Source organism: Muntiacus reevesi, chromosome 2, assembly GCF_963930625.1.
Source record: "Muntiacus reevesi chromosome 2, mMunRee1.1, whole genome shotgun sequence".
Classification (NCBI taxonomy): domain Eukaryota; kingdom Metazoa; phylum Chordata; class Mammalia; order Artiodactyla; family Cervidae; genus Muntiacus; species Muntiacus reevesi.
The window spans coordinates 221065619-221092330 of record NC_089250.1 but is presented as its reverse complement, the minus strand read 5'-3'; the positions used below and the strand labels follow the sequence as shown (position 1 = coordinate 221092330).

The following is a 26712-nucleotide window of genomic DNA, read 5'->3' as shown; positions in this document are numbered from 1 at the left end:
GGCCACACCTGGCTCCAAAGACTTTCCAGGGTTTGCCGGGGTGCTGTCCTGGCTCTCTTGGCGCCTCTGGAGGGGTCCTTTCGTCCCTCTTCCTGTGGCCTCCACATCTCAGCACCCAGACTGGAGGGAGGCGCTATGGGGCCGGGGAGGGGCCGCACGGTCCCCAGGGGCTAGGTCTCCCGGGGGCGGCGCCCATTCCCTCTCGGGGGGTGCGGGGCAAGAGATGAGGCCCCTGGGGGCCGGCCGAGCCCGCCCGGGAGCCCCTTCCCCGCCCGGGGGCCCCTTCCCCGCCGGGCCCCACAGCCCTCTACCTGCTTCCCGGCCGCCCCTTCGCAGCCCCGGGCCGGGTGCACCCGGCGGGCACCTGGCCCGCCACCCCCCGGGGAGCCCCGCCGGTCTCCTCCGGGGCCGGCCCGGGGCGGTGGGGCGGGCCTGGGCGCTCCTCGGCTCCGGGACCGGTCCCCCGGGGCGCGGCCGGGCAGCCGCCCCCGTTCCCCCGCCCGGGGGGCCGGGCCGGGCTCCCGGGGGGCGGGGACTCGCCCAGTGGCAGCAGCGTCCGGGCCGGCGGCGGGCGCGGGGCGGCTTCCTGCAGGCGGCGCCGGGGCGAGCCGTTGCCCGCCTCAGCCACACCGCCGCCGGGTCGCCGGGTCGCGGGGGCCGCGGCGCTCGGGCCGCGTCGGTGCCTCCCGGGCGCGCTGCGCGGCCGTCGCTGCTGCCCGCGCTCGTGCCGCCGCCGCCGCCGCCGCTGCCGGTTACGCCAGCCCCGCCGCCGCCGCCGCCCGCTCTGATTCTGCGCATAGGCAGCCCCCAAGCCTGTCATTCTGCAAAAACACAGTTTACTCAACACACCACACACACACATACACACACACACACGCGCGCGCGCGCACACACACACACGCGCACACTGGCCCCCCTCGCGCACACGCACGGAGGGCGCGAGCGAGCAGACGCGCACAGCCGGCGAGCCAAGTTCCGCAGCCTGGCATGGCTTCTGGGGACCTTTACGAGGTACGGGGACGCGGGGGCGCGGGCCGGCCCCAGCCGGCGGGCGGGCGGCGGGCGGCGGGGGCCGGGCCGGGGCCGGGGCCGGGCGCGAGCCGGAGTTGCCGAGCCCGTGGCGGCGGCGGCGGCGGCCGGAGGGTGGCGGGGGCCGGGCGCGCCTCCCGCCCGCCGCCCGCCCTCCCGCGGCGCCCGCGCCCGCTCCCTCTTTCTCTTTCTCTCGCGCACACACTCTCTTACTCCATCTACTTTGCGGCCTTGGAGGGGAAGGAGGAAGCCGGGCGGAGCCGGGGCGGGGGAGGTAGCGGTCCCGGGGAGGTGTTTCTCGCCCGACGAGCCGCCTCGAGTGCAGAAAGTACAGGTAAAAGTCGGCGCCGGACGTGCGGGGAATGCGGGAGGCCGCGGGGCGGCCGGCGCGGGTGAGGGGCCGGGGGTGCACTGCCCCGGGGCCGGGCCGGGGGCGCGGGAGGGGAATCTGGGGTGGGGGGCGGGCCGCGATGGAGCAGAGCCCGGCCGGGGCGAGGCGGGGTCCTGGGGGGAGGCGGCCTTGAAAGGGGGCGGCGGATGGCGGGGTTCGGGAGACCCCGGCCAAACCGCTCCCCGGGGCCACCGGGCCACCCGCCCCCCTCCCCCCACCTGCTGCCCCCGCCGCCGACCCGGGGCCGGGGCGTGGGGGCGGTCCTTGTGGGTGCCGCGCTCACTCGGGGCGAGAGGGGGCGCTGCAGAGGGCCTCCGGTGGAAGCGGGAGCACATGGAAGGCGGAGGTGGGTGGTAACACGTTGCTAGAGGACTGGGGATGGAAGCCTGGCTCCCAGCGCTCTATGGCACTGACCTCAGTGGATGCCTGTCTCCAGGTCCACAACAGGTAGTGACCAGCATCGGATGTTTTGAGAACGTCTCAAAAAATGGTCAAGGAAGACATTAGTGTGGCACCTTTGAAACAATGGAGAAATAGCCATGGCCTCTGGGAGCTGGGTTTTACTAGCTCTGAACAGAACAGTTCCTGCTTTTGGATTTGGGACAAGTGGACAAAACAAGAAGCAACTCCCTTTCTCTAGGGAGAATGCCCCCAAAGAGCTGTTGGTCCCAAGAGAAGGTTCAGGATTAGGGAAGCTAAAAGATGCCCCATCTTCAACCTGAAGGCCTGCTGATCCTCCAGGAAACCAGAATCAGAGCTTGGCGTGGCCTGGACTCCCTCGCACAGAAATGGATTACCACTAGCCCTGGTTCTCAAGACTTTCGACTAAATTGAGATGAACACCCCAAGGGGTGGAATTCTTGGTAGGAGACTACAGGGGTGATTCACCCACAATGAGCTTTTTCCTCTGGGTCTTCTGGAAAGATGTAGCTTTTTCAGTTGGTGGATTTGCTGGCCAGTGTGAGAGAAGAAGAGTGTGGAGAACAGGCCAGGTAGCATCTTAGCCTCCTGTGCGACCAGGGTCTTTTGGATGATTCTGGACCTGGTGAGGCTCAATCATGAACCACCAGTGGACTCAGGTGCCATGGCTTGAGTCCATGGAGAGGTCTCCAGTCCTATGGAGAGGTCAATGTTGAGACCTCCTGCCAACAACCAGACCTAGCTTCAGTAAGCTTGTGTGTGAGCCATCTGGCATTCAGAAACTCCAGCCCCAGTGGAGCATTCAGAAGACCACAGCCCCAACAAACATGTTGACTGAAACACCATGATATGTTCCGGGGCAGAACCATCCAGCTAAAATGTTTGTTTTTCTTGAAAGAATGTTGCAGTTTGATCTCTTCTCTAGCCTACTGCCTTCCTCATCCCTGCATTGATAGAGAAGATGAAGTTGGGTAGACCTGGTGAAGAACTTTGGAAGAGTGTGTCCAATAGGTCACCAAGCACTTTTGTCTATTTCAAGATGGTGGAACAATTTCTGAAACCAAAAGAGTTGAAGCACAGTCAAATGGGATGTTTGATTTAGTTTCCCAAAGTATAACCAGCAAAAAAGTAGACATTGTTCAGAGGCAAAGCTCAGCTCTTTGGGAGTATGGATTTTTCTACCCATTGACAGTGAGTCACTCAGAGCTTCCGCCTTTCCCTGGGAGAAGAGTTGCATTGAGAAGGCATTAAGAGGACATGTTAGGAGATGTCAGTATTTCTTCTTTTAAAGTTTGGAACTTATGAACCTTCTGGGGATAATTTCTTGTTTAATGATCATCTGAAATGCCCTCCTTAACATTGGTAATTATAGTTGCCAGATGAGTCTGTTAAAAGGGGAGTTTTCACACCGGCCTTGGAAGTGTCTTAGCATCTCTCGAGTTCTCCTTGAAGTTCCGTAAACAAGACAATAATAATAATTACTTCTGTGATAGTAGATAATTGTACTAGATGTAAAATAGTTTTCCCGTGGCTGATTATTTGCATAGTCATTACTAAAAAGGGCTAAATTGCATTACGAGAATATAACCAATGTCAGCATTTTTATAGCCAGTGTCTACATTATATAACACATACTGAGAAATTTAATTTGTTGTTCAAATTTAGTTTTAAAAACAGTTAAGTGCTAACTGTACATTTTGAACTGTAAAATTGGGTGTGTAAAAAGCAGGATGTTGATTTAAGGACACATCTTGGATTATCCAGTACACTTATTGACCTTTAAAGGTAAAAAAGAGAAGAAAACTGATGCCATTCTCAATTTAAATATTACATTAATTAAATACTATACCCAAGGGTATGTAAGATGGCTTCTTGTAACCTCTGACTAAGAAACCACATTTTGACTGGACAAGAACTATTATTGAATATGTTTGTAATTGGTTTATTTCACCTGTGTGTCTGCTGACATTTTTCTTGACCCTCTGTGGTAAAGATGTGATTTGGAGTCTAGAGAGTCTTCAACTTCTCTTTGGTGCTTTAGACAACTAAATTGTAAAAAGTAAGCCTTCTCTGAATAGCATCTTTCAAGGAATAGGTGCTAATTTTAGAGAAAAACTTTGTTTATCTAATGGCACTCTTCAGTCATAGTGAAGAAATATGGAGTCAAGCTCAGTTACCAAAATTTTGGCTCTTGGTAGACAGTTTCTCCTATAGCAGAGTTCTCATCATCAACTGGTGTATTATAGCCATCCACTTTAGGAAGGTGATCATAAATATAGGCTGAGCCTTTTAAAATCATGTATCTAGATGCAAAATGAAATTTCTTATCCAGATGCTCTCGTCAACATTCTGCTAAACAAAAGAGTCATAAAATGGTAGTCTGTGAGCCACGTCTAGTCTCTTTATGTTTTTTGCCTTGCCTGGATGGTAGATAAGAAAAATGGACTTGAATACCTTTAGATGGGCCATGTGATACTTGTTTATAATTGTCCCAGTGCGCCCTCTTACCAGAAATCCTTTCTGCTTCACTCTCACATTACTTATCAGGCTCCAGTAGGCATTAGAGTTTGCAGCCCCCAGATGGTAGTCAACCATTCACTAACATGTTTGGATATCAGGAAGATGTAACCAGTGGAGTAAGGAGCCCAGTTGCCTTGTCCATCTCTGTGTCGTCGAACATTCAAATACTTGTTGACTGAATCAGTGAACAGAAGACTGACTTAAATATAGATAAAGTACCTTGGCTGACCTTTGTTGTACTTGTGTGGAGCGCTGCCCTCTGTTCTCCTTTCTCCTTTGACTTGTGGTCTCTCCGTGGTGGTAACACCATGTTTAGGAGAGTCCCTTCCAGTTCTGTCTGGAAGGAAGTGTGACTGAGTCCCCTTCCAGAGAGCCAGACTGTGTTATTCATTAAAAGGATTGAATGCATTTAAGCTTCAATTGCATGGCTTTCCAAGTGGCTGTTGGGTGATGTTTTACACCCTCTCCCTTGTGATTAGCTGACTGTATGGAGGAGGGCTCCCCTCAGTTGGCAAAAATATTCAAAGAGAATGCTGTATGTCGGCACAGAAGGTTAGTTGCGGCCAAGTTGAAATTTATTGAGTTTTTAACAGTGGCAGTTCCTGACATTTGTCAGTGTTCAGTTTACTTACAGTTCCTGGGTATCTTCCTATAAGATAGTTCTATCTTATGTATTCATGCAACCATATCTAATAAATATGTATATGATTATGTGTATGTATATATATATAATACTGCTTTTGTTTTCTTCCAAACAAAATAAATAATAATAGGATTTTCATTTTGTTGAAAGAAATTTACTGTAGTTAAAAATTGATGCTGCTACAGTGAACAACGTGGGCCTTTCCGCTATAGCGCTACATAGGCATCTTGTGTCCTGCAAAATTGTGCACTGAAAATAACAGGGTTTATGGGAAAAACTGGATTGAGGCCAACTGCAGAAACATTGGAACTTTGTGAACAAAAACAAAACCAAATCTAATAAAAATACCCGTCAGTTAAATCTCCACCTGGCTGATGTTTGCTCTTGCCAGGTCAATCCATCCTTACAGCCTTCAAATTGGGCTGGTACTTCTTTCTTCTCTCTGTAGCTCGCAGAGATCATTCACTTCTAATGGAGACCGTTTTCATTGAAATGAAATCTAACCTAGGGCATAGCCCTCTGCACTCATCTGTATGGAAAGAAATATTTTGTACCTTCTTCATCTGTAATTTGCAGCTTTGCCAGTCACGTTAGCATAGTGGAAAGGTATTAATTCTTGAAGCCACCGTGGGCCTACTCAGATTAAAGGAAGGCACTTGAATGCGTTTCCAGCTTTGTTCTTGATCTTCAAGCATTGTTAAGTCTTTCTCTTTCCTTGTCAGAGCTCTTTCCTGCGATTGCTTCAAAACATTAATAAACTATGAAAGTCACATAAGAACCAACACAACTTGTTAATTTGACATATTCCTTTATGTACCACTTGTACCCAAGGTGAAACATGTGTAGTTCCAGAACGAACAGTCAGTGATAAAACTTCTTGAGTGTCAGTACCAGTATTTGAAGAGGCAAATATTGTCAAAGAGAATTCACTGGATGAGCTGAATTGATTTTTTGGCTCATGGTAGACACCTGAAGAATATCGACTGGGTATATGATTCTCCCAGCTTTTGAAAGTTATTTTAAATTATTCCCTGTGGATAGATAGCAGCTTATTTTCAAGTAGTATAGACTTTTATGTGAAGTCATTCCTCATCACATAAGATCATTTCCTCAAGGGCTTAAACTATCCTTGAAATGAGTTTATACGGCGTCTTGCACCTGAGCAATTGCTAAGGAATGGTTCAGACATGGTAATTATCAAAGATCTTGAGTACTGGAGACACACATTTAGATTGCAAAGATGTGAGCCCCTCTACATCTCTTGGATGGTGAAAAGAGTTGTAGATGTGGCTAAGTTCATAACACCATCATTCATTTGCTCATCTCACATTAAGAGAACACCAAATATATGCCAAGCACTACTCTAGGGGATTGATGAGATTGTACTCCCTGAGTTTATGGTCTAGTGTGAGATATAGTTAAGAAAATAGGCAGTTTACAGCGCAGGAGGAAAAGTATTAGTACAGGGAAAATGGGGTTCTCTACGATCATGAGGGGTATCTACCGTGGGGGAATGAGTAAAGGCTTTCCAGAGAACATGATTACTGTGGAGATGTTTGAACTAGGAAATGAGCATAATCAGGTTTGCAGGACTTATTGAGAATATTTATCTTTTCTGTTTTTAAAAGCAATTTATGTTTATTGTTGCATCTTGGAAAAATAAAAGCATAAAATTATATCTATATGTAGATATATATATCTAATATATCTAAGATAAATATTATTATATATATACTTTTAGCATTTACTGATGTTTATTAAATACTGATGTGATATCTGAATTAATTAAAATGTTAGCTTTCTTGGTATAGGTACAAATATGAGTGAAAGTATTTTCTATATGTATCTGTATAATTAATAAATCAAATTGGAACATAGGATACATATTTTATTTTTCTTATATATGCATATATATAATGATTATTTCCTTATATATATTAAAATACTATTCTATATCATGATTTTTAATGACAGGTTAATTTTCACTTGAATCGATACACTATTTTGTGTCTAACTGATCCCCTATTGTTGGATATCTAGATTTCTTCCATTTATAAACAATTTAAATATTGCTTTTAACCTCCATGAACATAAATATTTGTATTCCTGTCTTATTATTATCCTCAAGATAAATTCTGAGAAGTGAAATTTCTAGGTTGAAGAATGCTAACATATTTAACACTTTTGTTACATAATCTCAGATTGCCCCTCAGAAATGGACAGTGGGTTAGTTTGGAGGAAGATTGGAAGCCATGGTGACCAGTTAATATACTCTTTCGGTAATTGAAATGAGTGTCAATTGGTGACTTGAACCAAAGGAGTGGTAATATAGATGAAGACAAATTGATGGATTGAAACATTAAAAAGGAATCACCATAATTTGGTATACTAGTCAAGATTATGTCTGGCTGCTTATAATATAAAATGTACAATAACAGTGGCTTAAACAAGGTTTCTTTTCTTCCATGAAATAAACTTGGAGTTAGGCAGTCTAAGATTGGTGTGATGCTGTCTGCAGTTCTCAGGACATCAGGCTTCTTCTTGTCTCTTTCACCTTCAGCTGTGGCTTCTACCGTTAAGGTCACTGCTGGACTCAAGGTGGCCATGGAGCTCTAGCCATCTTTTGTATAAGAGGATGGGAGAAACAGGCAGAAAAGGAGATGCAAAAGTTGAGTCATCTTCTATAAACAGCTGCCGAAAGTTCCACGCCATCTTGCTTTCCTCTTATTGGCCTGAAAAATTATATGGTCACAGCTAGCTGCAAAGGAGGCTAGAAAATGTGATTTTCAGTTATACTCTCTTCATTCCCTCTCAAGTAAGACTTGACTGACATTATGTAGGGATTGAGGGAAAGGCAGGAGTTGAGGCATGACTTGGTGGTTTCTGTTTTGTTCCATTAGGTGGGTGGTAGAACCAGTAGTGGAGATAGAGAACCAAGGAAGAAGCATTGGTTGGAGAAAGTGGGGGCAGTGGAAAGGACAATGAGTTTAGAGTGATTGTGGGACACCTAGGTATAGATATTCATAGCAGTAGGTCATGTGGGCAAGGGACTCAAAAGCATGATCTGTCATGGAGATCGAGATTGGGAATCATTGGCATATAGATTAGAATGAAAGGCAAAGGACAGTGTGTAAATAGGAAGGGGGTTTAGGGGAGGAGGACTGGAGAAAGTGGACATTTACAGGATGGAAGAAGAGACAGAAGATCAGATTTACAAGGAGTAGCAAGAGAGGTAGGAGGCAAAACAAGAGACTTTGCTGTTATGGAAGGTAATGGAAAATTGTATTTCATGAATGGTGTGGTCAACAGAGTCCTTTGGCTGTAATAAACAGTAAGTTGTTGGAAACCTTAAGGGTCATGTTTTCTGTAGAGTGTGTTGGTGGGAGGGCTTGATTACAGTGTGATGATGCAAGCAGGGAGATGTGGGGAATGTGGATGTAAAGACATATGGGTAACAGTCTTGAGAAGCTTGAGTGAGACAGCCATAGAAAAAAGAATGAAATAATGCTATTTGCAACAACTTGGATCGACCTAGAGATTATCACATTAAGTAAAGTAAGTTAGGCAAAGCAAATGTTGTATGTTATCATTACATGTGGAATCTAAAAAAATAATGCAAATGAACATTTTCATGAAGTGGAAACAGACTCACAGACAAAAAAAAACCCCACAAACTTATGGTTCGTTCAGTTCAGTTCAGTCGCTCAGTCGTGTCCGACTCTTTGCGACCCCATGAATCGCAGCACACCAGGCCTCCCTGTCCATCACCAACTCCCGGAGTTCACTCAAACCCATGCTCATCCAGTCGGTGATGTCATCCAGCCATCTCATCCTCTGTCGTCCCCTTCTCCTCCTGCCCCCAATCCCTGCCAGCATCAGGGTCTTTTCCAATGAGTCAACTCTTCACGTGAGGTGGCCAAAGTATTGGAGTTTCAGCTTCAGCATCAGCCCTTCCAGTGAACACCCACGATTGATCTCCTTTAGGATGGACTGGTTGGATCTCCTACCAAAGAGGAAAACAGGGGAGAGATAAATTAGTAGCTTGGCATTAGACACATACACTACTATATAAAATAGGTAAACAACAGGGTCCTACTGTATAGCACAGGAAACTATGTACAGTATCTTATAATAAACTATAATGGAAAAGAATCTGCAAAAGAATATATCACTTTGCTATATATCAGAAACTAACACAACATTGTAAGTCAACTATACTTCAATTTAAAAAAAACATTGATAGTGAGGAGAGAGTGAATGTGATATCCAGGATGAAGTGGGAGAATAGATCAGCCTATTCTCCATTCTTCTAGTTCTACACATGCTCTGCTACTTTGGTGGATAACAAAAAATTGTGATACCGACTTTGGTTTATTGGACCCAAGAAGTGACTTTCCATGAACCCTACAAACTCCTCTCCTGCTGAGCGGTGACAGTGGGGTCCAACATCTTCAGTAATTTTAGCTGGAGAAAAAAGGTAGAACGTGCTTAATGTAGTCACCCAGAACCTTTCTGAATAAAATTTGGTCAGGGAAAAGATCTTGCTGTATTGAGGACAAGGAGATAAAGTTCTTCATTAATGAGTTTGTTGTACCAGCAGTTCTCTGAGATAGCAGATCACTGGGGTGCTATTGATAAATGAATGTGATGGTGTTTTATGTGTCAGTTATTCAATCAAACACTAAAACAGGTGTTGCTGTAAGGTTATTTTGTAGATGTGATTAAGGTCCATAATCAGTTGACTTTAAGTAAGAGAGATTATTCTAGGTAATCTGGGTGAACCTGGTATCAGTCTGTTGAAAAGCCTTAGGAATAGAATGGGGGCTTTCCTGAAGAAGAAGAAATGCCATCTGTGGATAGCAGCCTCAGCCTGGAAGATTTCCAGCCTCCCCTTCCTAGTGATCTGACTTATGGACTCCAGACTTCCCTAGCCAGGTCCACAACCACATAAGCTGTTCTTTGTTAAGTCTTGTAGTATATATCAGTATATCTAGTGGTTCACCTTCTCCGGCTGAACCCTGATTGATACAGTTTCAGCATTCCCATCCACACACCACCAATTGGTAACACTGCGAAGCTAGACATGTCTTTCAGTCTTTTTGAACCTTGATGGCTTCTGCTGTAAAATGAGAGCTCTTCTCTTTTTAAAACTCCTTCTCCTGATTGAGTCTTGTTGCTTTTTCATATGAACACCTTACTTCTTTGTAGCTGTCATCATCTTGTGTGTGAAGAGAGACAAGCCTAGAGCTCCAAGAATGCTGCCGTTTTTTGGTCATCTGTTACACTGGAGCTGTTCCCTGGAGCCATGTTCGGGACGGCAGGTTAGAGGTGGTACTGGACCCCTGGGCCAGGCCTCAGCTGGGTCTGAAATTCATGCCTGCCTTGAGTCAGCCTCTGCTCTTGTAGTTGAGTGAATGATGGGGATGGTGAAGTAGTTTTTCTTGGTCCTCAGTCACTCCGTCTTGTCCCTTCTTTCAGCAAAATGTCTCTTCTGACATTGCCCAGTGAGGCTGAGTGACTCGGTGGAAGCTGCTGCCTCCAAAGTTCCTCTGTGAAAGGCCCATCAGTTGACCAAACCTATAGAAAGCTGTGGCCCGTTCCTGGGAAGCCTGGGAGGGCCATCAGTTTGTCATTTTATGTCCCGTTTTCTCTTAATTGTGTGTTTGATAACGGAAAACTGAATTGCAATTTATAATCCTAAATATTTTAATCAATAAAACATTAAATGTTAAAAAAAATTGTTCTTTCTCTGCTCCAGTCATCCCACTTCTCCCGGAATCCCCCCAGCGTTGTTCCGTCACCACACTGCTTTCTAAATGACTTATAGGAGCATCGGTGTGGAGACTGGAGGGATACAAGTGTGGGACTGGGGCCCCAGGCCACATTCTGTCATACCAGGAATTCCCCTGCGGAGGGGCCTCCACCCTATTCTCAGATTCTTGATCAGGGAATTTTCCTCTTTGATTTTCATTTCCTTGTCTTTGAGTTCAGTGTTCTAAAACTTATATCTCAAGGGCACTTGCTAATAAACCGTGGATCATATATCCTGGATGTGAATTGTATTTAAAAATTGTTACTTTTGTTCAGTTATTCATCAATCAAATATTTATTGTATGTTAACTATGTGCCTAGAACTATGCTAAGTGCTGGGGCTGCAGCCATGAATGTCTTTTAAACTGCTATGCAGAATGTGATCGTGAAGAAAACCTCACGCCCACATATGGTTGTATACCACATTTTTAACACATTGGAGTGTTTTTAGTATGTTAAAAGGGTCAATCAGGTCAACCCTTTCTGTGAGCAGACCTCAGAATACAGCTTTTTCTGCCGTCTCTGAATGTGTAAGTGAACTTCCAGTAAATGCACTGTTTTAGCATCATTAGAAGTCTGCAACATTCTTTAAAAATTTTAGGCCTATTCATAGCTACTCACATGAAAGTGTACAAGTAAACACACTTTGTAGCACAATGCACCCTAGTCCATTAAATGCCACTCAAAGTTCAGGTGGTGTGGTGATGAGTGTTCTAGGCCTGGTGTAATAATCAGTGTCTGGTAGTAACTGAATGTCTAACACTTTGTCTCCTTATATTGTATAAAAGGTTCAGTTCAGTTCAGTTCAGTCACTCAGTCGTGTCAGACTCTTTGAGACCCCATGAATCACAGCACGCCAGGCCTCCCTGTCCATCACCAACTCCTGGAGTTCACCCAAACCCATGTCCGTCAAGTCGGTGATGCCATCCAACCATCTCATCCTCTGTCGTCCCCTTCTCCTCCTGCCCCCAATCCCTGCCAGCATCAGGGTCTTTTCCAATGAGTCAACACTTCGCATGAGGTGGCCAAAGTATTGGAGTTTCAGCTTCAGCATCAGCCCTTCCAGTGAACACTCAGAACTGATCTCCTTTAGGATGGACTGGTTGGATCTCCTTGCAGTTCAAGGGACTTTCAAGAGTCTTCTCCAACACCACAGTTCAAAAGCATCAATCTTTTGGTGCTCAGCTCTCCTCACAGTCCAACTCCCCCATCCATACATGACCACTGGAAAAACCATAGCCTTGACCATATATAAAAGGTAATGTGGGTGTTTATTTAGAGTTCTGGGTCCTTGTACCCTGACTTTTATATTTAGGAGAGAGAGTGTGAGCTCTTGTATGTTAAAGGTTCAACTATGAAACAGGCATCAGACTTCAGTTAGAGTGAAGGACACCCTAAAATTGCAAGACAAGCTGATGAAACCAACCAAGCCTGGTTAGCACTCATAGCTACTTTTCATTGCAAATCGGGGGTTGTTTTCTTATGGATAAGCAAACCAAGTGTGGAGATAAATTGCCATGGCTGTTATTGGAACAGTAACTTCTTCAGACCTTATTTAAAAACCTTGCTGTTAATCACAATAGGCTTTATTGCTCTTACGAGGTAGCGCAGGGATAAGGAATTGTCTGTAACTTATAGTTAAACCAGACAGCTTCACTGGGAAGTTATCACATGTATCTGATTTTATGTGTTAGGTTTCCTGGAACCATTCTGGTGGGGGAAGAGGGTTCCATTGCTGAACTCCAGAATTTTCTCTGGATTCTAAGCTCTATGAGACCACAGGCCGTGTCTATTGTATTTTCCATGAGTGTATTCTTGACTCATGGCACTTTGCTGCACACACTGTAACCTTTCAGTAAATATTTGTTGAATGAGTCATTGAAAATGTTCAAAGCCTGTGCTTCTAGGCTACCTTGGGTTTCTCTTGAGTGAGTGTCCTTTATTTTTCCCCTATATAGTATTACTTTTTACCCTTTCTAAGAAGATTCCTTCAGATTGTCCTAGAAATTCAGGTTTCCATTTTGCCTTCCACTGGATCTTGTATAGACTTACTAGGTAACAAAAGTCCGTTATGGTGAATTCAAACATCCAAATCATTGTCCTTCATTATGGGTGACAACTGGATTGAGAGCAGCTATTCTAGGAGAAGAGGGCATCAGAGGATAAGATGGCTGGACGACATCACTGATGCAATGAATATGAACTTGGGCAGACTCTGGGAGATGGTGAGGGGCAGGGAGGGCTGGCGTGCTGCAGTCCATGGGGTCACAAAGAGTTGGACATGGCTGGGCAACTGAACAATAACACCAACAACATTCTCTATTAAGCGCTGCTTGAGACAGAGCCACTTGCACATCTATACACACAAAGACCACCCTGTGGTTTACAGCTGCTGTTTTTCTCTACTTAAGCCTCAGTGTCTTGGCCCAGTTTGGTATGCACCATCCATTTTAGGTCGAGCTGCATAGAATTGGAGAATTGTATCCAGAGGGTTTACTGAAGGATTCCCTTGGGTGCTTGACCTGTAAGGAAGTGAGGCAGGATTGGGTGGTGCAGCAGATGTGCAGTGAGTTTTCAGCTGAGGTCTCAGTGGATCCCGAGGAAGGCTTGGGAGCTGGAATGACCCTTCAGAAATGTCCCAACTTGAGGCCAGGGGCCCGGACCCCTCATATCCCTGCATCAGCCAGCCATTGCTGGTAGGCTGCCCTTGAGGTGGAGAAGAATTATTCTTGGGCAGGGCAGCTCCCTATGGTGGAAGGCAGTTCCCTTTGAGGCTCACATCATGAGTCCTTAGCAGCACAGATATTCCTAGAAGCTGAGAGGATGGGCACATGGACCCGGAAAAGGGGACCTGGGTGGGGTATCACATTATCCACCACGTCATCTGCTCTTGCTCTTCACTGATTGGTAGGCTGTCTGCTGTAGGTCCTCCATGATGAGCATCTGTCACCTCACTTGTATTTTAGGTTATTGTTGTTGTTCAGTTGCTAAGTCCTGTCCAACTCTTTGTGACCCCATGGAATGCAGCATGCCAGCTTCCCTGTCCTTCATTATCTCCTGGAGTTTGCCCAAACTCATGTCCATTGAGTCAGTGATGCCATCCAGCCGTCTCGTCCTCTGTTCTCACCCTTTAGGTTACTGGTTCCTCCCAAAGACATCATTTGTCATTTGACAGCTTCTTGGGGGCAGCCCAGGTCTTGAGTACTGACGCACTGGCCATGGGCTGGGATCATGCCTGTGATTCCTCATCTGTTCATACCACGCACAGCACAGATCCACATGTGGGGAGGTGTTTCAGAAGCTGACATTTCCTTTGGGTCTCCGTCCCTTCTACTTGAGATGGTTTCTTCCACTGGCTCTCCCACTCTTAAACTGCCGGGTGTGTCCTCCTGCTGTTTATTCCTTAAACTTTGAGGCTCCGTATAGTTTTAACCTGGGGTTCTTCTCTTCTCTCATTGTGTTACAGTGACCAGAAGGGTGATTTCCGAGTCTCTGACACTTTCTTGTTTGTTTTTTTTTCTCCCCTGAGCTCCAGAGCTAGCCATCTAACTCTCTTGGGCTCTTTAAACTCAGAACAACCAAAGCTGAACTTATGTTTAGCATATATGAGACTTGTTTTTCCTTCTGGGCTCCTAGCCTCAATAGTATCTGCATCCACCTACTCTGTAGCTAGAAATATGTCCTCCTTTGTTTTGCCCAGACCGCATGTATCTGATGAATCTGCATCCTGAATATTTCTTGAACCTGGCCTTTTCTCTTCATACTCACTCTCACCACTTTAATTCAAGAGACAACTCTCACTGCTTCAGTCACCCTGATACCTCTCAGCTGGTATCTCTGAATCTAGTTCAATTTTTTTTTCCATACTGGACTCACAAAGGTGTTTCTAAAAATCCCCATTTTTCTATGTCTCTCCCGATGAAGTATCTTTAAGTGATGCCCTTGGGTTTTGACCCTTCTCATCTTTTACTAGCTCTCCACTCACAGCACATATTCCATCCAGAGAAATCTGTTCTCAGTTCTTGGACATTCCACGTGCTCTCCTTTAATCACACCCTCCTAAGTGACAGGGCAGTCTTCATTATCATCCCTGCCACATCTTTGCTTCCTTAATTCCTGTTCATCCTTTAAGTCTCAGCTGAGACGTCATTCTTGGGAAAACTTCCCCGGCTCATCAAGAGTTTTCTTCGGGCTCCTGTAGAACCCTGTTTGTCTTTCATCACAGCACTCAAATTTAATATGTTGTAATTTATTATCTTAGTTTCTAAATCTCCCACTGGGTTGTAAGTTTTGAGAGAGCAGAGATTCCCTCTGACTTGTTGCATCTTTAGCACCTCACACAGTGCAAGATTCAGAAAACACTCTAGTGAAAGTATTAATTTATTTAGGTCTTTCATTTACATGAAAGTTGAAATTGTCTCAGATGTTTGTACAGTCTATTTTGTAGGAAGCTTGAAGGCATTTTTAATCTTTCAGTTTTCCTGAGGGCATATACGTTTTGAGCCTATTTTCTATGTCTTTATTGGTCAATTAATAATAATTTTGGTTTCTCATAAGTTAACCTCACTGACAGCATTCAACTTTGTGTTATAAGTAAAGTTAATACAGTCTTATATTCAAGGGATTATTTAATCTTGGAGTGAATGGGAGTTTTGAAGTCCTCTGCTCAGTCTTTCACTAACATCTCCAACGAGTGAACAAAAGTGAGGGACTCTTTTACTTTACTGAAGAAGAGAGGAATGCTTGAGATGTCAAAACTGGCTGTTTGCCTTCACTAAGTCTGAATGTGTCATCCACAAGGCAGAGATGGTATCTTCCTAGACTCTTATGGAGAGTTGCCTTGGAAATCTTGACGTCATTATTGCTTTCTTGCACAAGACTTAGTAAAGGAGGCCAGTGAGGCTCAGCCCAGCCCCAGGTCTTGTTTAACTCTCTTGTTGATGAAGAATGGGGTTAAGATGTGCCTCAGCGACTGACATCACAGGCCTTGACATTATGGCAGACACTTGCCATCTAAACTTTTCCTGGAAATCCAGATGCGATGATGAACTGTTGGAAGTCAGATTGACTCATGGAATCCAAAGCTCCTGTTGCTTTAAAAAGTGAATGGAAAGCATTTTAGTGTCCTGATATTTACATTGCTGTATTTGTTTGTGTTGCCTTAAAACACGTTCACTTAGAAAAATGTGGTACACAGGGTGGTTTGTGAAATAGACTTTGGTAAGCATCTTGTAGTTAAATATTAACAGAAAGAGGAAGGGAACCACACCACGGCTGCCTTTGGGATGTAAAAACATATGGACTTTCTCCAAATTATAGACCTAATTTTCTTTCCAAAGTGATGTACATTTTAGTACCATGTAGGATTGTCAAGGGCTCAATGGTAAAGAATCTGCCCGCCAATGCAGAACACGAGGGTTCAATCCCTGGGTTGGGAAGATCCCCTGGAGAAGAAAGTGGTGGACAGAAGAGCCTGGCAGGCTACAGTCCATGGGGTTGCAAGAGTCAGACATGACTTAGTGACTAAACAACAACAACAACAAAGGATTGTCATAGATTGTTTTCTTGTCTGTTTATCAAACATGGCAGTGATTCCAAACTCCTTGATATCTTGAGACTTTTTTATGTTTTATTACCCTCCACTCTCCCACTCTTCTGTGGCTATGTCTATGGTATTGACTTTTGGGAAGCTGTTATATTCACTTTTGACTTCATGAACTGATATATATTTTGAAGAAATCTAATCTTTGATCCTGGTTGAAGTACAGAGAGGTTTTAGAATTATAACTTCCTGTGATTCTTGTATAAAATAGTCTTTATTAAAAATAGTAATAATAGTGTTTAATGAGTGTTACTGTATGCCAGACATTGTGTAAATTTTCATATGCATTCTCTCATTTGGTCCTTCCTGGAGCTGACTGTGGCTCAGATATGAACTCCTTATTGCAAAATTCAGGCTTAAATTGAAGAAAATAGGGAAAACCACTAGGCCATTTAGGTATGACCTAAATCAAATTCCTTATGATTATACAGTGGAGCTGATGAATAGATTCAAGACATTAGATCTAGTAAACAGAATGCCTAAAGAATTATGGATGAAAGTTCATAACATTGTACAGGAGGTGGTGATCAAAACCATCCCAAAGAAAAAGAAATGCAAGAAGGCAAACTGGTTGTCTGAGGAGGCTTTACACATAGCTGAGGAAGGAAGAGAAGTGAAAGGCAAGGGAGAAAGGGAAAGATATATCCAACTGAATGCAGTTGGGTGTATAACCCAGAGAAAAGCAAGGAGACGGAAAAAGGCTTTCTTAAATGAACAATGCAAAGAAATAGAGGGAAACAACGGAAGGGGAAAGACTAGAGATCTCTTCAAGAAAATGGGAGATATCAAGGGAACATTTCATGCAAGGATGGACATGATAAAAGAGAAACAGTAAGGACCTAGCAGAAGCAAAAGAGATTAAGAAGAGGTGGCAAGAATACACAGAAGAATTGTTCAAAAAAGGTCTTAACGTTCCCAGGAACCACAATGGTATGGTCACTCACCTAGAGCCAGACATCCTGGAGTGTGAAGTCAAGTGGGACTTAGGAAGCATTATTACAAACAAAGCTAGTGGAGGTGACACAGTTCCAACTGAGCTATTTAAAATCCTAAAAGATGGTGCCGTTGAAGAGCTGCACTCAGTATGTCAGCAAATTTGGACAGTGGCCACAAGACTGGAAAAAGTCAGTTTTCATTCCAAACCCAAAGAAGGTAATGCCAGTGAATGTTCAGTCTGCTGTATAATTGCACTCATTTAATATGCTAGCAAGGTTATGCTCACAATCCTTCAAGCTAGGCTTCAGCAGTACATGAACTGAGAACTTTCAGGTGTATATCTCGATTTTAAAGAGGTAATGGAACCAGAGCTCAAAATGCTAACATTCATTGGATCATGGAGAAAGCAAGGGAATTCCAGAAAAACATCTACTTCTGCTTCATTGACTATGTTAAAGCCTTTGATTGTGTGGATCACAACAAACTGGAAAATTTTTAAGAAATGGGAATACCAGACTACCTTACCTATATGCAGGTCAAGAAGCAATAGTTAGAAGTGGACATAGAACAACAGATGGTTCCAAATTGGGAAAGGAGTATGTCAAGGCTGTATATTGTCACCCTGCTTTTTTAACATATGGAGAGTACATCATGCTAAATGCCAAGTTGGGTGAATCACAAGCTGGAATCAAGATTGCCAGGAGAAATATCAACAACCTCAGGTACAGATGATACCTCTCTAATGGCAGAAAGTGAAGAGGAACCAAAGAGCCTCTTGATGAGGGTGAAGGAGGAGAGTGAAAAAACTGACTTGAAATGTAACACTCAAAAAACTAAGATCTTGGCATCTGGTCCCATCACTTCATGGCAAATAGAAAGGGAAAAAGTGGAAGCAGTAACAGATTTTATGTTCTTGGGCTCCAAAATCACTGTGGACAGTGATTGTAGCCATGAAATTAAAAAAAAAAACAAACACTCCTTGGCAGGAAATGTATGAACAAACCTAGGCAGTGTATTAAAAAGCAGAGACATCACTTTGCTGACAAAGGTCCGAATAGCCAAAGCTATTGGTTTTCCAGTAGTATGGATGTGAGAGTTGGACCATGAAGAAGATTGAGTGCTGAAGAATTGAAGGTTTTGAGTTGTAGCACTAGAGAAGAGTCTCAAGAGTCCCTTGGACAGCAGGAGTTCAAACCAGTCCTAAAGGAAATCAACCCTGAATATTCATTGGAAGGACTGTTGCTGAAGCTGAAGCTTCAGTACTTTGGCCGCGTGTTGCGAAGAGCTGACTCATTGGAAAAAATCTTGATTCTAGGAAAGATTGAGGGCAGGAGGAGAAGGGGGCAACAGAGGATGAGATGAGTAGATAGCATCACCAACTTAATGGACATGAATTTGAGCAAACTCCAGGAGGTAGTGGAGCGCAGAGGAGCCTGGCATGCTGCAGTCCATGGGGTCACCAAGAGTCGGACATGACTTAGCGACTGAACATTAGCAATGGGATTCATACTTGGATTATCCCCACTTTATGATTCAGAAGCTGAGGCTCATCAGCTACCAAATGGTTAAAACCAAGATTCACATGAGGTCATCTGAGGTACTCATCTCTTTGATAAATGATAAAATGTCTGTAGTATTCCTTCTCGCCTCCCTCCTTTTGTTCCTCAGTGGTATTCTGCTGTAGCACTCTCTTTAAACAGAATCCCAGACGGGATAGGTCAGTAGATGTTGCACCAAAACCGAGAAAAGGAACAAGAAAACCTTTCTGCTTCTTTGTGCTTATAGCATGAAAACGTGGTTGTGTGTGTTGTAATGTTCAAGACGGGGATGATAGCGGCTAGCTCCTGTGTTGGTCTGTGAAGGAGTCCTGAGAAGTGAGTTAATTGGGAAGGGAAATCTTCCTTTTGAGTTTGTCTGAGTAGATGTTTTTCAACACCGTTTTAAGTCCTGCTGCTTCAGAAATTGTGATGCCTCTGCTCACCTAGTAATTATGATGGAGGGGCCGTTTTCGGTGGCCTCTACTCAGCTTTAGCATTGAGGAGAAGACTGGTTTTGAGGGCAGTTGGTAACATTTTTTGGTCAGTGTCCTTTCTTTCAGCATATTTATGAGCCTCAGTGCATTTTTCCACGTTCTTTTTTCTTTGTTGTTCCGGTTTTATTTCTCTTGGCGTGGTGTTTGCACCCCGTCATGATTGGAATTGGCAGGATGCTGTGTTTGAAACTCTCACTTTACTGCCCCGTTCTGTACTTAGAGTTTTGGTGCCTGCTGGGCAGTGGTGCCTTGATTGTATGTATGGATCTAGGCTCCAGAGAGGCAGGCTTCTCATAGGTGAGGCACATAACCCCAGATTCTAGCAGACGGGTCCGTACACTTGGCTCAGAAAGGACTTAGCAGCGTATACTTCAAAAAATTGTTATTTTTTGTTGAAGTATAGTTGACTTATAATGTTGTGTTAGTTTCAAGTATACAGTAAAGAGATTAATATATAATTATATATGTATTTATATCTATAATTTTTTCAGTTTCTTTTTTCTTATAGGTTATTACAAAATGTATTTATCCTGCCCTCCCCTTCCCCCTTTGGTAATCATACTTTGTTTTCCACATGTTTCTAATCTTAATTAAAATTAAGAAAATATGAACAAGTAAGTTGAGGCTTTATATCAGTACTTGAATATAAAGAACCAGGAAGAGAGATGTGGTACAGTTTTTTCACCATCTATGTGACAAGCTATAAAGTATTGACAGTCATGTATCCATGTACTTTTCTATGAGAACTCAGTTTGAATAGATAGGAAAACTGAGATATGAGATGATACACATACACACACAAACACATGATTTGTATCTTTCTTAAGAGTTTCACATGGGGTTGTCCAGATGGCTTGACATGTCTGTTGACTTTAGCGAAGAGTCTTAGGGAATTCCTGGCAGTCCAGTGGTTAGGACTTCCACTGGAGGAGCCCATGTTTGACCCCTGGTTGGGGAAGTAAGGTCCCATGTACCCAGCAGTCCAGCCAAAAAAAATAAAACAAAGAGTCTTAGAGGCTGGGGTGTCTTACCTGTTACCTAATCTGATTCCTCAGCCAGCATATACACCGTTCATATATGATCACCCCATTTCTTCTAGGAAACTTTCAAAGGAAAGAAGCACGCTGTCTTAAAGGGCAGCTCTTCCGTTTTGGCATCGTGTGCTAACTGCTGGGAAAGGCCTTGTTATAGTGAGCCAAAGTCTCCCTTCTTGTGCAGCTCCTACCTGTTGGTAAGAGTCATGCATTCAGTCACCAGGAAGCTTTCAGTTTCATTTCCGAGGTAGCCCTATTTCCTTGGATGCCCTCCTGGCATCCTAATGCACGCCATCCCTCACTCATAGCCTCTTAACTGGACTCCCAACATTTCCGCTTTGCCACCCTCTGTCCACACTTTGTTCCCGACGTCTTCAGTTGCTCTTGGACAGAAGTTTGAACTTCTCCACGGGATCTGGACCTGCCTGCCGTTCCAGGCTCAGCTGAGACTCCTCTCCCGTTTGCTCTCTGGGTACTGCACTCGCGGCTTCTTTGCAGGCATCTGAACGTCTTTTGCCTCAGGACCTTTGCACATGCTGTGGCTTGTGCCCAGGGAGCCCCTGATCCTGCCCCGTCTCCTTTTCCGCCCCTTGCAGCTCTGAAGTTGATTCTCCAGAAGTGCCTTCTCTGACCCTCAGACCCAGGTAGACCTCCCTGTTAGGTATTCTCTGCGCATCCTGTGGTTCTCTTCCACAGTGCTGGTCCTTGGAATTGGTCTTTCTTTTTGTACTTATTTATGTAAGGACTGTCTTCTTGAAGGCAGGGTCACATCTGGTTCAGTGATGTATCTCCAGCACCCAGAGCGTGAGAGGAGCTTGTGGAAGTCTCCCAAGTATTCCAGAAAGGTCTGGGCTACTGGAAGTTAGGGCTGTTTTCTCCTCCAGAGTGAGCACCTCTCTTTTCTTCCTGCTCTTTTTATTTTCTAAGATTGTATTTTGTTGTTGTTGTCGTCAACCGTTTTTAAAGAAAAAATTTCAAAATAGCGTAAATGAAAATACTAAGTCACAGAACTTCTGTGCAGTGAGTGAACTGGTACTTAGAGGAACATTTATAACCTTAAAAACACAAGAGAATGAACTCGGCATTTATCTCAAAAAGTTAAAAAAAGACAGCAAAATGAATGAAAGGAAGTCTTAAAGAAGGAATAAGTGTAAATAAAGACAAAAATTTAATAAAGTAGAAAAGAGAAAAATAGTAGAAAAAGTATATTGACGGTTGTACTAGCTTTTTTTGGATGTAAAAGTTATATATTATATATATACACATATACACACACACATATAACTAATTTTTAATTGTGGTAAAATATACATAGTTGATGCTTGAATGATGCTAGGGTTAGAGGCACAGTCCCTCCATGCCATTGAAAATCCGTGTGTAACTTAAAGTTGGCCCTCTGTCTCCATGCTCCTCTTCCTCCATGTTGTAATTGCCTATCTATGGGTTCAACCAACCTTAGATTGTGTGGTACTATAGTATTTGCTGGGCTTCCCTGGTGCTCAGATGGTGAAGAATCTGCCTGCAGTGAGGGGACCTGGGCTCGAGCCATTGAAAAAAATCTGTGTATAAGTAGACATGTGCAGTTTAAACCTATGTTCAATAATCACCTGTAAAATTTGCCATTTTAATGATTTTTAAGTGTACATTGGCTTTTAGCATTTTCACATTGTTGTGCACCTATCACCACTGTCTTATTCCAGAACGTATTTTTTTTTAATTACCTGAAGAGGTAGCCCTTTACCCATTAAGTCGTCATTCCCTATTTCCCCAGTCAGTGGCAACTTAATAATCTGTTATCTTTATGGATTTGCCTATTTTGGATATTTCACGTAAATGGAATTGAATTGTACATAGCCTTTTCTATCTGGAGTTTTTCTGTTTCTTACTGTAGTGTTTTCCAGGTTCATTCCTTTTTTTTTTTTTTTTATGGCTGAATAACATTCTGTAGTATTTCATGTATAGCATGTTGTGTTTACTCATTCGTCTGTTTATGGACACCTTGTGTCTTTTGGCTGTTGTGAATAATGCTGCTATGAGCTTGGCTTACAAGTACCTTGAGTTCTTTTTTCAGTCCTTCTGGGTGTATACTCAAGAGTGGAATTGCTGGGTTAGGCTATTATTCTTTGTTTAACTTCTTGAGAAACTGCCAAACTATTGTCCACTACATATACACCACCTTATATTCTCACCAGCAGTGTATTGAGGGTTAAAGTTTCTCTGCATCTTTACTTATCCTTGTTACTTTACTTTAAAAAAATGTAGCCATCTTTGTAGTTAAGAAATATTATCTCACTGTGGTTTGGATTTTGTGTTTCCTTAAATGACTAATGATGTTGAACATCTTTTTGTGTGCCTAGTGGCGTTTATTTATCTTCTTTGGAGAGCTATCTACTTAAGTCCTTTGCCCATTTTTGAATTGGATTGTTTGTCTTTTTGTTGGTTGAGTGGTAGGAGTTCTTTTAAATTCTGATTATCAAAACCTTATCAGATATATAATTTGAAAATATTTTCTCGCTTTGAGTTGTCTTTCACTCTCTTGTCAGTGTCCTTTGATGCACAAAAGTTATAATTTTAATGAAGTATCTATTTCGCCTTTGGTTGCCTGTGGTTTTGGTCTCATATTTGGGGTAGAACTGCAGTACTGTGTTGAAAAGGAGTGGAGAAAGTGGGCATTGTTGTCTTATTCCTAATCTTTGCAATCTAGGTTTCAGTGTTTCACCACTGAATCTGATTTTGGCTGTGGATTTTTCATAAATATTCTTTACCATGTTGAGAAAATTTCCTGGTCCTGGTTTTCTGACATTTTTATTATGGAAGGGTGTGGGATATTGTCAGTGCCTTTTCTGTGTCAGTTGAGATGATCATGTAGTTTTTTTCATTCTGTTAATGTAGTACACTTATTGATTTTTATATGTCGAATCACCCTTGCATTATGGGGATAAACCCGCTGATCACGATGTGTGATCTTTTTAATAAGTTTCTGGATTTGGTTTGCTAGTATTTTTATGCTCCACTTACAATGACAAAATATTGGCTATATTTCCTGTGCTGTACAATATACCTTGTACTTATTTATTTTCTACACAGTAGTTTGTACCAGTTAATCACTACTGCCACCTTGCCCCCTGCCTTTTCCTCGATGCCAACCACTAGTTTGTTCTGTATGTCTGTGGGTCTGTTTCTTATTCATTATAGTCATTAGTTTGTTTTATTTTTTAGATTTCACACTTAAGTAATATCGTACAGTATCTGTCTTTATCTGATTTATTCCACTAAGGGTAATGGATTCCAAGTTCATCCATACTGTTGCAAACGGCAAAATAAAAATTTTAGTGTTTTAAATAGTGATATAACTAAGCTTTCTTTAGAAATCTTTGTATATGTTGGTGATGTTTCCTCAAGATAAATTTCTAGATATGGAAGTTCAATGAATATACCTTTTATAAAGACTGTTGCTAATGCTGTCAGATTGCTCTCCAGAAAGGATGTGCTTACCATGCAGAAAAGATACTGCCAGCAGTAACTAGCTTGTTTGTTTATTTCACTGGGCTCTCAGCACTACTTGTATAACTGTTAAAAAATGCAAGCTGTTTTTTGAGGTGTTTTCAATTTCTTATTGATATTATATATAAAGATAAAAAAACTATTAATGACCTTAATCCTTGTCCAGATGAATCACAAGCTGGAATCAAGATTGCCAGGAGAAATATCAACAACCTCAGATATGCAAATGATTCCATTCTAATGGCAGAAAGGAAAGAGAATATAAAGAGCCTCTTGATAAGGGTGAAAGAGGAGAGTGAAAAAGCTGGCTTGAAACTCAACATTAAAAAAATTAAGATCATGGCATCAGGTCCCATCACTTCATGGCAAATAGATGGGGAAAAAGTGGAAACAGTGACAGACTTTATTTTCTTGGGCTCCAAAATCACTGCAGATGGTGACTGCAGCCAGGAAATTAAAAGACACTTGCTCCTTGGAAGGAAAGCTATGACACACCTAGACAGCACATTAAAAAGCAGAGACATCACATTGCTGACAAAGATTCAAATAGTCAAAGCTATGGTTTTTCCAGTAGTCACATATGGATGTGAGAGTTGGATCGTAAAGAAGGCTGAGTGCCAAAGAATTCATGCTTTTGAACTGTGGTGTTGGAGAAGACTCTTGAGAGTCCCAAGGAGATCAAACCAGTCAATCCTAAAGGAAATCAACCCTGAATATCACGGTAAGGGCTGAAGCTGAAGCTGAAGCTCCAGTACTTTGACCACCTGATGCAAAGAGCTGACTCATTGGAAAAGACCTTGATACTGGGAAAGATCAAGAGTAGGAGCAGGGGGCAACAGAGGATGAGATGGTTGGATAGCATCACTGACTCAGTGGACATGAATTTGAGCAAACCCCAGGAGATAGTGAAGGACAGGGAAGCCTGGTGTGCTGCAGTCCATGGGGTCGCAAAGAGTCGGACACGACTTAGCAACTCAACAACAAACAACAACAATCCTTGTCTAATCACATACATTAACCCAAATATTTATTTTTCTTTCTGGTTAGTTTTAAATTTCACCTGTTATTTTTTTTTATAAGGAGAGTAACTTTTATCCTAGATTACATATTTGTAATACTTTTGATCTGTGGTGTTGGAGAATCTGACTCGAGTCCTTTGGACTGCAAGGAGATCCAACCAGTCCATCCTAAAGAAATCAGTCCTGAATATTGATTGGAAGAACTGATGTTGAAGCTGACACTCCAGTACTTTGGCCACTTGATGTGAAGAACTAACTGATTAGAAAGGACCCTGATGCTGGGAAAGATTGAAGACAAGAGGAGAAGGGGATGACAGAGGATGAGATGGTTGGGTGGCATCACCGACTTGTTGGACATGAGTTTGAGCAAGCTCCTGGAGTTGGTGATGGACAGGGAGGCCTGGCATGCTGCAGTCCATGGAGTCGCAAAGAGTCTGATACGACTGAATATCTGAACTGAACATATTTGTGATTCCTTCTCATCTCTCTATTCTTTCTGCTTCCCTCCTTTTCTTCCTACTTTCCTTCCTTGGAGTAGGGAGAAAGCCTTCCTTGTGCTGAAGTTTATAACCATTGATCTTTAGTCTCTTCTCTTCCTTTTATGGCAAAATTTATGCACATTTACATGCACATTTAATATAGCTGTGATTTATTTTACTGTACAGTATGAAGTAGAGATATGGTCACTGGCACTGTTAATCTATTGTTTTAACACTATTTATTGAATAATTCATTATTTTCCCTCTGATTTGAAATTTCAGATTTACCATTGGTGAAATTGTTACATATAGTGACATGAGTTTGTTTACAAGCATTCTACTCTCTTCTGCAGTTTTAGTTATTGTTCAGTCAGTTCAGTTGCTCAGTCGTGTCCGACTCTTTGCCGCCCCGTGAACCGCAGCACGCCAGGCCTCCCTGTCCATCACCAACTCGCGGAGTTCACCCAAACCCATGTCCATTGAGTCGGTGATGCCATCCAACCATCTCATCCTCTGTCGTCCCCTTCTCCTCCTGTCCTCAATCTTTCCCAACATCAGGGCCTTTTCAAATGAGTCATCTCTTCGCATGAGGTGGCCAAAGTACTGGAGTTTGAGCTTCAGCATCAGTCCTTCCAATAAATATTCAGGACTGATTTCCTTTAAGATGGACTGGTTGAATCTCCTTGCAGTCCAAGGAACTCTCAAGAGTGTCCATAATTCATCATTAGTTATTGTACTTTTAGAAAACATTGTTTGATAACTTGAGTTTACCTTCCTAATTCTTTCCTCAAAATGTTTTTGATTATTTCTATTGATGAAGTTCCAAAATAAAATTCACGTGAGATTCTTCTTTGAATTGTACTTTTTACAAATCACTTTGTGGAAAGTTGGCATCTTTGTGATTTTGAGTCTTCTCATTCAAGAACATGTTTCTCTACTTTTATTAAAACTTCCTTTCATGTGTGTTAGTAAAGCTATGTAGCTTTCTTGATACAGATTCTGAGTTTATTACTGGGCAGTTTAAATTTTTGTTTCTTTTGTAAATAGAGTTTTATTTATAATTTATTAATGTTTATATATTAGAAGAATAATTTTAATATTTGTTTTTAATGCTTCGCCTTCTGAATTCTTATCAAATATATTTCGCTCAGTTCTTTTTGGAATTTTAGGTGGTCACATCATCCTCAAATTGTATTATCTTGCCTGTCCTTTCTGTTAGTTATACACATATATTTTTCTACTCTTATTTTATTTGCCACGATAATTTATTTAAAGCACTCACTAATAGTATG

The 26712-nt window shown here is 42.9% G+C and overlaps 1 protein-coding gene across 1 annotated transcript in view; it reads left to right on the top strand.

The window, feature by feature from the left end:
* The first annotated feature begins 705 nt into the window (after positions 1 to 705).
* Positions 706 to 26712, top strand: part of CDYL2 (chromodomain Y like 2) — a 159244-nt gene continuing 133237 nt past the window's right edge. The window contains exon 1 of the mRNA XM_065925077.1: positions 706 to 1011. Within this exon, the coding sequence (XP_065781149.1) occupies positions 988 to 1011 (24 nt within the window). The 5' untranslated portion in view covers positions 706 to 987. The remainder of the gene's footprint in view (positions 1012 to 26712) is intronic.